This window comes from Galeopterus variegatus, unplaced genomic scaffold, assembly GCF_000696425.1.
Source record: "Galeopterus variegatus unplaced genomic scaffold, G_variegatus-3.0.2 Scaffold3035, whole genome shotgun sequence".
Classification (NCBI taxonomy): Eukaryota; Metazoa; Chordata; class Mammalia; order Dermoptera; family Cynocephalidae; genus Galeopterus; species Galeopterus variegatus.
The window spans coordinates 87,271-100,592 of record NW_007729146.1 but is presented as its reverse complement, the minus strand read 5'-3'; the positions used below and the strand labels follow the sequence as shown (position 1 = coordinate 100,592).

Below are 13,322 nucleotides of genomic sequence, written 5' to 3'. Positions count from 1 at the left end.
CTGTTTTTTTTTTTTTTTTTTTTTGTGTGTGTGTGTGTGTGTGTGACAGTGCTCAACACTATTATTAAGAATCCTCATTTCTATCCCCACAGGAGTATCTAATAAGACATATGCATTGAAATGAACACAAAATGCTAAACTATGTGCCCGACATCCACAGAACTCCCAATAACCGGTAGTTCCTCCATCGGCCCTCAGGTCTCTTCTCTTGCTGCTGTGAAGCGGGTGCATCAGTGATGAGGGGACTTCAAAAGTTCATGGAAAAATAGAATTAAAAGATAACACAAATCTTTCCATGAACTTTTAAAAGTATCCTTGTGTTAGATCATGATGTCAGAACTTTAGACATTTAAAAACTGTATCAAGGGCCCAAGTGCTATTGTCTTGGCCCAAAAGCTTTCGTAGACGAGGGATTAAAAGGCTGCCCTCAGACAGAATGAATTCTAAATTCAGGAAGGACTGAATGAGGTTTGTCTTCACTGATTTTGTATTTTAAAAATAATTATTTTAACGAAGCCAAGTTTTGAAAGTGCTGTAAGTTAGTTATAAAAGAATGGAAGCCCAAATGCTTGATTGAAACTCAAAAGGGAATCAATCGCTCATTGAATGAAAGTACTCACCTGGCATCTGGACGAATGGAGGCTGAGAGGAACTGGTGCTGCCCTGGAAGCCAAACACAATGTGAATGTTTTCTTTTTTAGTTGCAAGCTTTAATTTCATAAAAAATTAGCAATATATTTTACAAGTTATATTTTCTGATACTTGGAAATATTACTTGGGGAGTTGGGCTGCGATGGGGGGGCATCAGCAGAGAGCAAGAATAATTCAGTTACCATAGAACAGTTTTACAAGGGATAGAAAGAAACCAAACTTTAAGATTCTGGTAAACGTGCCAAAAAGCACTGGCTAGATGAAATGGAATTCTTCATCCTTTGTTTTTTATTGTTCGTGTTCATACTCCTTCGTCAAATATATAAGTGATTATATTTGTGCATATATATGTATATATGTGTATACACACACACAGACACACACACTTAGCATGTGGCTTCAACACTGAATGGCCACTTTTTCTGGTCTGCCTCCACATAGAATAGAAGCGCCACCAAGTGCAGGGACTTTGACTGTGACTTGTCCTCAGTGCCCAGAGCAGAGCATCGTTCATGATAGACACGATAGAAACACGTGGAATGAAGACACACACCTCACAGAATCCACAGTTCTTTCCAGTGAGTGTGGAAGATTGGAGGATGTGGTGGGTTGAATTATGTCCCATCCAAAAGATACAATGAAGTCTTCATCCCTGGTACCTGCGAATGTAACCTTATTTGGAAATAGACTCTTTGAAGATGTAATTACTGACATTAAGATGAGGTTATACTGAATTAGGGTGGGCCCTAAATCTCATATGACTGATTCTCTTATAGGAAGAGGAGAGGGACACACAAAGACCCTGACACAGAGGGGAAAAGGTCACTTGAAGAAAGAGGCAGAAATTTGAATGACACAACCTCAAGCCAAGGAATGCCAAGGATTGCCAGCAATGACCTGAAGCCCATAGGATTCAGAGACAATGTGACCCTGCAAACGCCTTTATTTCAGACTTCTACCCTTTAGACCTGTGAGACAATAAGTTTCTGTTTCCTTAGGCTACCGCGTTTGTGGTAATTCATTACTGCAGCCCTAGGAAACGAATACAGGGAGAGACTGATGAGGAAACAGACACTTGAGTGTGAGAAATGGTTTGGTCCAGGAAAGAAGGGGTGATATGGGCACCTAAAATAGTGTTAGGAATGGGTGGAGAACACATCCTGGAGGAGGTGATGCCTAAGCTGACCTCCAAAGGAAGGGTTGCCAGGTGTGCAGAGTCTTAAAATACACATATGCAAATTTTGGCTCCCAGATGCACTGGAGCAAAGTAAGTGGAGAATATAGTTTATGGAAGTTAGAAAATCTTCAACATCCAGTTCTTTGGATCTGAGCTCTTAGCTCTGACCCTCAAGGTCTAATAGACTCTCAAGAGTTGGAAGAGTTTTTATAGAGTCTTGTCCCACCACTCAGTCAAGGCTTAAATTTTCTCCATATTATTAACACCGGGTGCATCTAATCTCCAGTGACAGAGAGCTCACCGCCCTCAGAGGAAGCCCATTTCTTCTTTGATGACCTCTGACTTTTACGCAGTAGCCTGAAAAGAATCACTTTTCTAGTTCTAATCTCTTTGGTCCATATAAAATAAGTTTAGCACTTTTTCCATACACAGCCCTTCAAATATTTGAAGACAACCCATCATTTCTTGACTGTCTTAGCAGGCTACTGTAACAAGTACCATAGACTGGGTGGCTTAAACAACAAACATTTACTTGTCACAGTTTAGGAGGCTGCAAGTCTGAGATCACAGTTTGGTTGTTGCAGAGGGCTGTCTTTCTGGTTTGCAGAAGGCCGGCTTCTCTTGGTCTTCACATGGTGGCGAGAGAGATCATCTCTCTCGTGTCTCTTCTTCTATGGGCACTAATCCCATTCACAAGAGCTCCACTCATGACCTAATCACCTCCCAAAGTCCCCACTTCCAAATACCATCATAATGGGGATTAGAACCTCAACATACGAATTTTGATGGGACACAAATATTCAGTACGTTGCATCAACGTTGAATTCTATCTCCTCCAAGTGAAATATCCTCCAGCCACTCAGAAGCAGCATGGTATTTAAAAGTGAAGACACTGGAACCAAATTGTCTATGTTCAAATCCCAGCTCTGCCTGTTACTAGCTGTGGGATCTTGGGCACATGAAGATTAAATGAGATCATATGCACAGAGCACTTTCACTAGTGCATGGCGTACAGTAAGCAGTATGTACACATTAGCTATTGTTACTATTATGCATTGTTAGGTCCTTTCACAACTATGGTACGTCCCTCTACACATGCTCTGATTTACATGTTTTCCTGGTTAATAAGTAAACTCTCTTAATCAGCAGAAGGGAACTCTCAGGTGTGCAGTGGTGAGGAGTCAGTACAGCTCAGGATCCCCTAACGCTTGCATGGGAAGGAAGGAGGCAGTGATTACATAAGTGACACACCTGTGTTTGGGCACATTTCTCATGTTGCTGGGGCCACGTTATCCCGTGCTATTCTCCTATTCCACCTGTGGCTGGGTGGGTCTTTCCTTGAAGGCCTGTGCCAATACCTATGCATTCTGGCTTCTGCCTCAGCCTCCTTGCAGGTATAAGGAGGGTGTAGCATGGTGGTAGCTGTCCTAGGTGCTGCCTGGGAGATGTCCCTTTGTTTTTCTCCCACCTCCTCTCCTTAAATGGCTCCGGCTGAGGCTGCGGCCAAGATGAAGGCTTCTGTGAGACACGTGCACACACCCAGTTTGTTCTGATGAACATCAGAAGCAGTGCCCTATTCTCCCCTCAGTGTTAGCAGCCATTTACTCATCGCTTGGCACTGCTCTGCCTCCTGCCTCTGCTCAAGGATTGGGTAAAGCCAGTCTATGCTGTTGTGGCTGACACAAGCTCCTCACCTTTCATCATCTCTGCTACAAAAGTTTTCCTGACTTTCTGTTCCACCACCAATGAATCCTAGCATCTTCTGACATTCCTCCCCCTTCTGCAAGGTTTAGTGTTAACCATGCACCTGCCAGCACTCTCGCCTCCCCAACCCAATTTTAATACTGAAGACCCTACAAAGACTTCACAATTACAAGTCTAGTCGATTTTATTTATTGCTTGATGAAAAGAAGCCGCCTGTGTTCTTGTCTCCTATATGATTTTACCCTCTACCTGCTGAGGAAATTGTACACTCTATTTCCATTCTTTATGGTTACTTGTAAAGTTTGACGATGCATATTTAACAAAGCCTACTAACAATATCTTAAACCTTCCATTGACAGACAAGAGCCTTAGAACATCAACTCTCACCATTCCTCTCCTAATTTACATGTATATGTTATTTTCTTGTATTTTTGCTTTTTATTTTTATTAAACCTCCACAAATTACACATCATCATCATCATCATTTTATTAAGTAAATATGTATTAGATTTGCTTATATGTTCGCCAGTTTCTCTGCTTATTCTTGTTCCAGTCTTTCTTTCTAGATCATTTCCTTCTAAAGTAACTGTTTAGAAAATTCCTTAAATGCAGGTAGTGTTGGTGTTTTTATTTATCTGAAAATACCATTTCTTTTGAACTTGTACTTGATAGATAACAGTATTGGGTTCATAATTTTAACTTTATAGTTATTCTTTTCTCAGCACTTTAAAGGTATTATTCCAGTGTCTTTTAGCTTCTATGATTGCTGTTGAGAAATTTGCTATTAATCTTAGTTATTCATTGTGACAATCTTTCTTTCCTTTCTGACTGCTTTTAATATACTTCCTTTGTCTTTAAGGTTCTTCAGGTCCACCTCATTTTATCTAAAGGTAGATTTCTTTTTATTTATCCTCTTGGTATATGTAGTGGATTGAATTATGTTCCCCCAAAACTCTTTGAAGCTTGAATTGTGTCCCCCAAGTTTTATGTATTAGAAACTTAGCCCCCACTGTGACTGTTAAGAGGGAGGGAAATCCTATTTGGTAATTGAAAGGTGGAGCCTTGAAGAGGTGATTGGATTGTAGGACCCTGCAGTAGTGCACGGATTAAAAATGGTGGTTAGGAGCATGGTTCCCAGGGCTTTAAAAGGAGAGTCTCTCTCTCTCTCTCTCTCTCTCTCTCTGCTCTCTCTGCTTCCACCATCTTGCAATATAAGACCCCTGGGTCACTGTTGCCACCACCAGATGGACTTTGGACATTCCAGCCTCATAAACTGTAAACAATAAATTTCATTTTCTTATAATTACCCAGTTCCGTGTATTTTGTTATAAGCAACACAAAATGGACTAGTACAGAAAATTGGTACCAGAGAAGTGGGGTGTTGCTTATAACAGTACTTGAAAATGTGGAAGCGACTTTGGAACTTGGTGTTGAGGAAATGTTGGAGGAGTTTGGAGGACTCAGAAAAAGACAAAAAAATGAGGGAAAGTTTGGAATGTCTTAGAGACTGGTTATATGGTGGCAAGCAGGATGCTGATAGAAATATAGACTGTAAAGAACATGTTCTAAGGAGGTCTCAGAAATAAGAAGAAGTTTGTTGGAAACTGGGACCAAGATCACCCTTGCTGTGAACTGGCAGCGAATTTGGCTGCATTGTATCCATACCTAGGACTTTGTGGAAGTTGGAACTTAAGAGCTGTGAACCAGAGTATTTGGTAGAAGAAATTTCTAAGCAGCAAAGCATTCAGGAAGTTGCATGGCTACTTGTAACAGCCTATGCTGAGTTATGGTGGCAAAGGCATGACATAAAGCCAGAATTTAAAAGGGAAGCAGAGCATGAAGATTTGAAAATTTGCAGCCTGGCCATGCGGTAGAGAAGCAGAGAGCATTGTCAGGAGAAAAATGCAACGGTGCCAAGAAGATTAGTACAAAGGAAAGGATTATCAAGAGAAGGGTAAAAAGGCCCTGAAGGCATTGCAGAAGCCTCTGGGGCCAGCCCTTCCATTTCAGGCCATCATTTCTTCACATATTGCCTTCTCTGTATATCCCCATTTTCTCCTGGGACTCTGTTTAGATATATGTTATACCTTTTACTTTTATCCCCTCTATGCCTTAACTTCTTATTTTCTCTGTATCAATGATTCTCTGTTTATATTTTGGTACGGATTTCTTCATATCTATATCCAGTACACTAATTCTTCAATTGTAGTTAATTTGCTGTTTAACTCACACATTGAGTTTTTTTATGTTCATGATTTTACGTTTTTTCATTTCTATAAATTCCATTTGGTTTTTAAAATCTAGTTGGTAATTTTTGATAGTCTCTTGCGTACTCATTATTTATTAAGTTATGTATATTTTGTATTAGGCAATTCTAGTATCAGAAAGTCCTCGGGCCGAGCCCGTGGTGCACTCGGGAGAGTGCGGTGCTGGGAGCGCAGCAGCGCTCCCGCCGCGGGTTCGGATCCCATATACGGATGACCGGTGCGCTCACAGCGCTCACTGGCTGAGTGCGGTGTGGCCCGTCTCAAAAAGGACCAAAAAAAAAAAAAAAAAAAAAAAGTCCTGGGAATTTAAATTTATTGTCTATTGCTTAGGCTCACTCCTTCACATTGGTTTGTTTCCTTATTCTTTGGTGATTTTTGTGTGAAACTCTTATCTGATTGACCTTAATCTGTGAAAAGTGAGGGTCCTAAATTGAGGTTGCTTTGCTCCAGAATATTTATGTTTATATTTCTTGAGAGCCAGCTCCCTTCCACGTTCCCCATATTAATCCTGTAATCCCAGGTCCAGCTTCCCAACCTTGGCAACAGCTCAAGAACCAGTCTTCACACATAAAGTCAATTTGAACACCTGTTTTCGGGGTACCTGTCTTTTTGGAATGATCACCTTCTCATTCTTCAATTCCTTAATTTCTGCTCAAACCTTTTCTAGACCTCCTGTGCTAAGCCCTGCCCTCTCCCCCTAGCTTTGGAGATTTCCTTTACTTCCTGCTAGCTCCACAACTCATTAAAATTTGTTTTAGGCAGGATCCAGTTTGGTTGTAGGAGAGTTCTCATCTCCAGATGATCAAGTCTGCCTGAAACAGAATCGAATCCCTAATTATTGAACCTAGATGTAGATATCTTCCTGGTTTATACACATCACAAAAGCTTTTATTTGTCAGTGATTTCCAATATTTTCTAACAGAGATCTAAATTGTAACAGAAGTAATTCATAAGCAATTACTTGTAGAACTAAATATATTGGTAGGCATTACTATGTCCAAATGTGTTATGTGTATTATTTTATTTAATTCTCACGACAACCTCAGAAGATAAGAAACATTATTTTCATGTTACTGATGAGGAAACTGAAGCACAGATAGAATAATCCCAGTTCCCCTCTTGGATGGGGTTGGTTGTGGTGGTGGTAGATGGTAGGGAGGATCAGACAGGGACTTTTCTGATTTCAGAAGCTGTTTTTTAACAGCGAGACCGCCTTACAATCATTTTAATAACTCCAAAATAAAAATAGGAAAGCATCATATTTAAAAAATTTTAATATAATGGAGATTTAGAGACATCTGGAGAGATTGTATAGTTATATAAAAGCTCACAAAGAGGATCAGGTGGGATTGGATACTTTCCTGTCTGATGCATATTTATCTGTCTATCTATACACTATATATATATCCTTAATCCTTCAAGTGATATTCTAGTTTTTGGGGTCAGCTTTATTGAGGAATAATTTACATATAATAACACTTACAAATTTTAAGCCTACAATTTGATAAATGTTGACAAATCTTGGCAAATCCTTGTGACCCATCACCACAATCATGATATAAAGCATTTCCATCAAATTAATTATTTGGTAGCTATCATCAGTGCTGCCTCCTCTATGGTGACCAGGGAAATATTTACATGAATAACTATAAAAATCAATGATAATGCATTTCTCTCGTTCATCTCACAGAACACAGAAGAATTCTAAAGAGCCTACATGGGACTGGGAAGGACTTCACTGGACAGATTTCAGAGCAGGCACTCCTTGCCCCATCTCATTCCCACATTTCATAGGTTGGGAGAGAACAGCCTAAACCGTAAGCTTTCAGCAGGCACACGACTTGTCATTCCCCACGCGAAGGGAAAACTCACCTTCCTTTCTTCCTTGTTCAATATATTATATTCACACAGTTGCCTCTCATCCTGTGAATCTTCCAGAAATAGTATTAAAATTAATATTGAAGAGCCCATAACTTTTGACCAAGCAAGACGGCACATAATTTTTATTTTGCATACTGCAAACAACAGGATCCTGCAATGCCAGGTAGCCAAATTTAGGGGTTTATATTTGAATGAAATTTGCCAGTCTTCAACTTCCTGTAGCTAACACAGCAGCTTCACAGCTGCCCTAAAAGCCCCTCCATGAAAATGAGTTAATTTGAACTAATAGATCACCAAGGTAGTGAAGTGATAAGATTAGGAGTTTCCCTTGAGTACATTTATAGTCATTTTTATGACCCTATAATAGTATTTTTAGGTGCCAACCTAGTTGAAGAAATATATTGAAATGTGCTAAGGAAGAGATCTCTTATTAGCATAATTTTTTACACTGCTGTATAATTTTATTTTATCTTAGTTTATTTTATTTTTTTTTTGTCTTTTTGTCTTTTTCCGTGTCCGGCAACGGAACGCAACCCTCAGTATTGCCCCCGTACCGGACCGGGGACCGGCAACGGGATTGCAACCCTCGGTGTTGCTCCCGCGCCTCACTCAGCCAGTGAGCGGGAACCGGTCTGTATGTGGGATCCGAACCCTCGGGCGGGAGCGCCGCCGCGCTTCCCAAGCGGTGCACTATCCAGTGCGCCACCGGGCCGGCCCCTAATTTTATTTTTTAATTCAAATTCTAGCGCTTAGAAAATGTCTCTTTAAGCTTAAAGATATTGCTACTAATGCTGAAATAATAATAATCATAGCCACTTGTGAATAGGTGGTCTCTCTTTTCAAGGAATTTATAGAACTTCATACATTTCATTTTTCATTGTCATCATGTCTATGGTTGGGAGGCAGGTGGAGCTGATGATAATATATTGAACATTTTAACACCACATTTAATATCTGAATTTAGATCTACCATAGGTCATATGATTTCTCTCCAATTTTGGAATGGATGTAAAGTTAATGCTGGCTGTTAATAGTTAACCTTTAAATGGGTACCCATGTTAGGTTAGAATACCTTCCTTCAGAAAAAAATGGGCATAGAGAATTAGATGCCTTAGTTAATACGAAAAGTATATAGTACAACCAGGGGCATTCTGACTTGCGTAAAATTCTTATATGGTGTCAAAAAGATCCCAGACATGTTCTAATAAATGTTACTACTTTTGCAAAGTTTGAAACAGGTTTTGATTTATGGACCACTTATTTGAGTTACATATTTAATCAGAAGTAATAAAATTACTCCATAATGAATAGGAACTACAGTTAACTACAGTTACAAGCATCTACTTATGTGCCAGGTGCTTTATATAATGTTATCTTAGAGTAAAATAGATATTATCATCTCAGTTTTACAAAAGAGGAAACCAAGCATCAGAGAAGTTGAGTCACGTGCCCAAGATCACCCATCTAGTAAGTTACAGAACTAGGATGTAAACTCAGGTCTCTCTGACTCCCAAATTCATGCTCCCTTGACCTCTTAAGGACATAACAAGCAAGTTCTCTGCACTAGTCCTTCTACCAAACTACAGAGATTTATTGGGCACCTCTGATGGGCAAGTCATAGTGCTAAGTTTTGCAGGTGCTAAGATAAAATGCAATCAAAGGCTTAGATTAGGATCTACTTCAGGAGACAAGCCATTTGTGGTAGATTAAATATGGCCACAATTTCCTTGTAGCTCCTCCCATTAAGAAGTGGAGTATCTCTCTCCACCCTTGAGAGTGAGACTTTTTGACTACTTAGACCAATAGAATGTGGTGGAAGAAATGTTGTGTGAGTTTAGAGGATTTGCAGCTTTTACCTTTGCCTGCTTGAAATGCTGCCCTTGAAACTGCTCATGAGGAAGCCAGTCTAGCCTCCTGGAGGATAAGTGAGTGCATGGAAGTGAATCCAGGCACCCCTTCGGACAGCCAGCAGCACCAACTACCAGACACGTGAGAAAGATCATTCTGGACCTTCCAGCCTGGCTGAGACTCCAGCTAAATGCAATTGCATGAGTGAGCCCTGGGGAAACCAGCAGAAGAACTTCTAGCCAACACACAGGACTGCAAGAAGTAATAAATTATTGTTGTTTTAAACTACTAAACATTATAAAACATTGTTGTTTAAACTACTACATGAATGGTTTCCTTTGTAGCAATAAGTAGCCGATACAGACATACCCAGGAAAAAGTAGCTCATGATACAGAGCAGTATGCACCTAGTTTCCAGGTGCATGGTCCATGCTGCATGAACTTTGGAAGTCAGAAACGGGGGAGATCAGTGTGCTAAGGGTTTGAATTGGGTCCGTAGCAATAAGTAGCCGATACAGACATACCCAGGAAAAAGTAGCTCATGATACAGAGCAGTATGCACCTAGTTTCCAGGTGCATGGTCCATGATGCATGAACTTTGGAAGTCAGAAACGGGGGAGATCAGTGTGCTAAGGGTTTGAATTGGGTCCTGAAGCCTGAGAGGATGAAGAGAGGAGAAAGGAAGCTCCAGGTGCGATGAATTTTGTGAACCAAACACAGGAATGGGAAAGCACAGTTCTTCTTCAAGGAATAATAAGCAAGTTGGCTTGTTGGGAGCAGAAGTTTCACTTCACTGATTATATAAAAATGTATTGTGTGACTACTGTGCTTTGGGATTGTGGTACTTTTCAAGCATGGATTCTGTTCTTAGGCAGCACACAGTTTCATAGGGAAAACTGTTGTATAAACATTTATGTAATTAGTGCAATAATAAAAATAAGGTTGAGGTTGAGATGACCAGCGTTTCCTGTTACTTACGTCTTGTCGGACTGTGTGCCAGGCACGCTGCATATGTTTGTGTGTGAATATTTTTAGTGACAACTAAATAATATTTGTGTGTTTTATGTACTTTGCAGTGTTAAATGATTTACATACATTATTTCATTAAATCCTCACCTTTAGTCAGTGAGATAGATTTTTATAAGTTATTACCGATAATTTACAAATTTGAAAATTAACAAATACTCTAAAGAACTTGTCCAAGGTCAGAAAGCTAGTAGGTAACAAAGCCTGGATTCTAACCTAGATCTACTTTAAACAAGATGTAGTGCAGGTAGAGGGGAGGGTGGGGGAGATTTACTGTCTTGGGAGTATGGGATTGAGCAAATCATAACCTAGGTGATATCTGAGTCTGGTTTTGAAAGATGGAAGGAAATCAATAAGCCGATAGGATAATGGGCATTGTCATCAGGGAGCAAAGCAAAGGCTTGAATGTGTGGAATGGCATGTGGAAAGGGAAATGTGAACAGGAAGTATAAAGACAGGAAAACTGAAGAGAAGCTGGAGAAAGATGCAGGATCCAGGTTACAGAGTGCTTTTTTTGAGCCATGCTCAGGAGCTTGGACTTTGTCCACTAGTGGGCAATTGTACTTCACAAGTTTCCTAGCAGTGTAGACATGGTGAAAGTGGTGTTCTAGGAAATTGGATGTGGTGCCACAATGATGATTAGTGGGGTGAGCGCATTAGTTATTGTAGTTGAATAGAGACCCCGTGATGAGCCGCCGATGAGCCCTTGGTAGGGCTGGGATTTCAGGAGACCAGCAGGTGACATTTCTACCCATCTCTCTTTGGCATTCTTTCAGAGCATGTATCTGCAAGGGCTGAAATACTGGCCCATAGGTGTCAAGGGCTGCTGGCCACCTGTCCCGGGCACTGTACAATTCCCAGGGCTCTCTCCCTCTTTTCTTCATTTTAACCAACCTTCCTGCTGATAGCTGTGTATACGGAGGGGCTGGCATGTCTCCCTCATACTGCCCTGTTTACAAAGAAAAAGCCTCATTTTCAAATGATTTAATTTAATAGCACCTTGTACAGGTCCAATCCTAAGGCCAATCATTTTTTAATTGAGTTTTTAATTGGGGAAAGATTATTGAAACATACATCCTGAAAAACATTTACCTTGGTCTATAAAGCCTAGGTTATAGGGGATTTCTCTGGCAAAGAAGGAGCTTATTTGGTTTTGTGTGCCCTGTTTCCATTACCGCCGCCTGGGACAACAGTGGGGGCTGTTACTGACATAAAAGGGTTAAGTGATTTGCTTAAGGCCTTCGAATGTATAGAGGTAAAATGAAGACTGAGGGCCATATTTAAATTCTCTCTCAGGGAAGGGGATTTACTCTGAAAACATTAATTTATGCATTTTTTGTGATAGTGCATACAGTTACCTAGCATAGATTTTGGTATTCATTAACTTGTTGGTACAGCAACTTTATTTCTCTCTAACAAAATGTCATAGAAAATTTCTGGGAGAATGCACAGGAAACTCATCGTGGTGGCCCCTGGGAAGTAGAACAAGGGGACTAGGGCAGAGGTGAATTCAGTGCACTTCTGTTTTTCACTTTTTGTTTTGTTTTCTTCTCCATCACTTTAAAAAAAATTAAATTTATCATTAGTATATTCATTTTCACAAATCATGATATTTCTTTATGCCCTTTGCCTGACCTATCACTTCCCAAACCCCCTCCTTCCTCCCCCCCATCTCTAGTATCCTTAGGTTTGTTCTCTCCTTCTGAAAGTTCAACGTATTGTTGCGGTCTTTTCTTTCTTTCTTTCCTTCATTCCTCCCTATTTCCCTCCTTCCCTATCCCCCTCCCTCCCTCCCTTCCTAGCAGCCTGTTATGAGTGAGAACTAAACACTACTGAAAGAAATTAAACAGGATACAAAAAGGTGGAAAGACATACCAGGCTCTTGGACAGGAAGAATCAACATCGTGAAAATGCTCATTCTTCCCAAAGCAAGCTACAGATTCAATGCAATCCCCATCAAAATACCAATGACATTCTTCACAGAAATAGAAAAAGCAATCCAAACATTCATATGTTTTTCACTTTATACTCTTTTGTTCTGTTTACAATTTTATAATGTACTAATTCTATAATTAAAGCAACTTGTTAATAAACATTAATGATAGACTTAGTTCTTATCTTTATTATAAATCCCAAATTTAAAAAAAAATGGTGATTCCAAGTGTCTTAAACTTTTGGGAAATGAACTATTTTATGTCTTTTGGAAAGCCCACATGGTAACAGCATTCCAGTTTTCTGACAGTTTTTAAAAATTTTGCTGTTAAAACTCTCTTGCTTGGCAGAGAATTATGTCCAGCTGTCTCTGTGAGAAAGTGATTTCTGTTGCCTAAGTTACAATATGAAATACATTTTTTACTCCTGGATCTTGGTGTGCCTTTGGAATGCTATTTGTATTTATGTAGCTAAGTTAGAACAACAGGGGTCACTTGGATGCACTTTGGCCAGAACAGAATCTGCAGGACTTCAGCCCTGCCAGATGTACTTGCCATGGTTGTTTCACTGCAAAGCCTGATTATTTTTGCAAGCTGTGTGAAAGAATTCACCACCAGGAATTATTTTAAATTTCATGACATTAAAAAAACCCCAAAACTACAGAAGCAATAGAACGGCTGAAAAAATAAGTTGCTTGTGAAAGTTTCGCCTTTATTATTATTTTAAAAATTTCTGTGATTGTGAAGACGCAGGTGGCTGGTGGGGAAATGGAAGGTCTGGAAGTGTGGTTCAGTTCTCTGAACAGGGCAGGAGAGTGGGCTAATTAAAGCCAGACA

General features: G+C 40.0%; 1 protein-coding gene across 1 annotated transcript in view; it reads right to left on the bottom strand.

Moving 5' to 3' along the window:
• Window positions 1-13,322, bottom strand: part of LOC103599633 (chromosome unknown open reading frame, human C11orf53) — a 29,437-nt gene that overhangs the window by 4,850 nt on the left and 11,265 nt on the right. Inside the window, exon 2 of the mRNA XM_008583780.1 lies at window positions 621-663. Coding sequence (XP_008582002.1) covers window positions 621-627 — 7 coding nt within the window. The 5' untranslated portion in view covers window positions 628-663. The remainder of the gene's footprint in view (window positions 1-620; window positions 664-13,322) is intronic.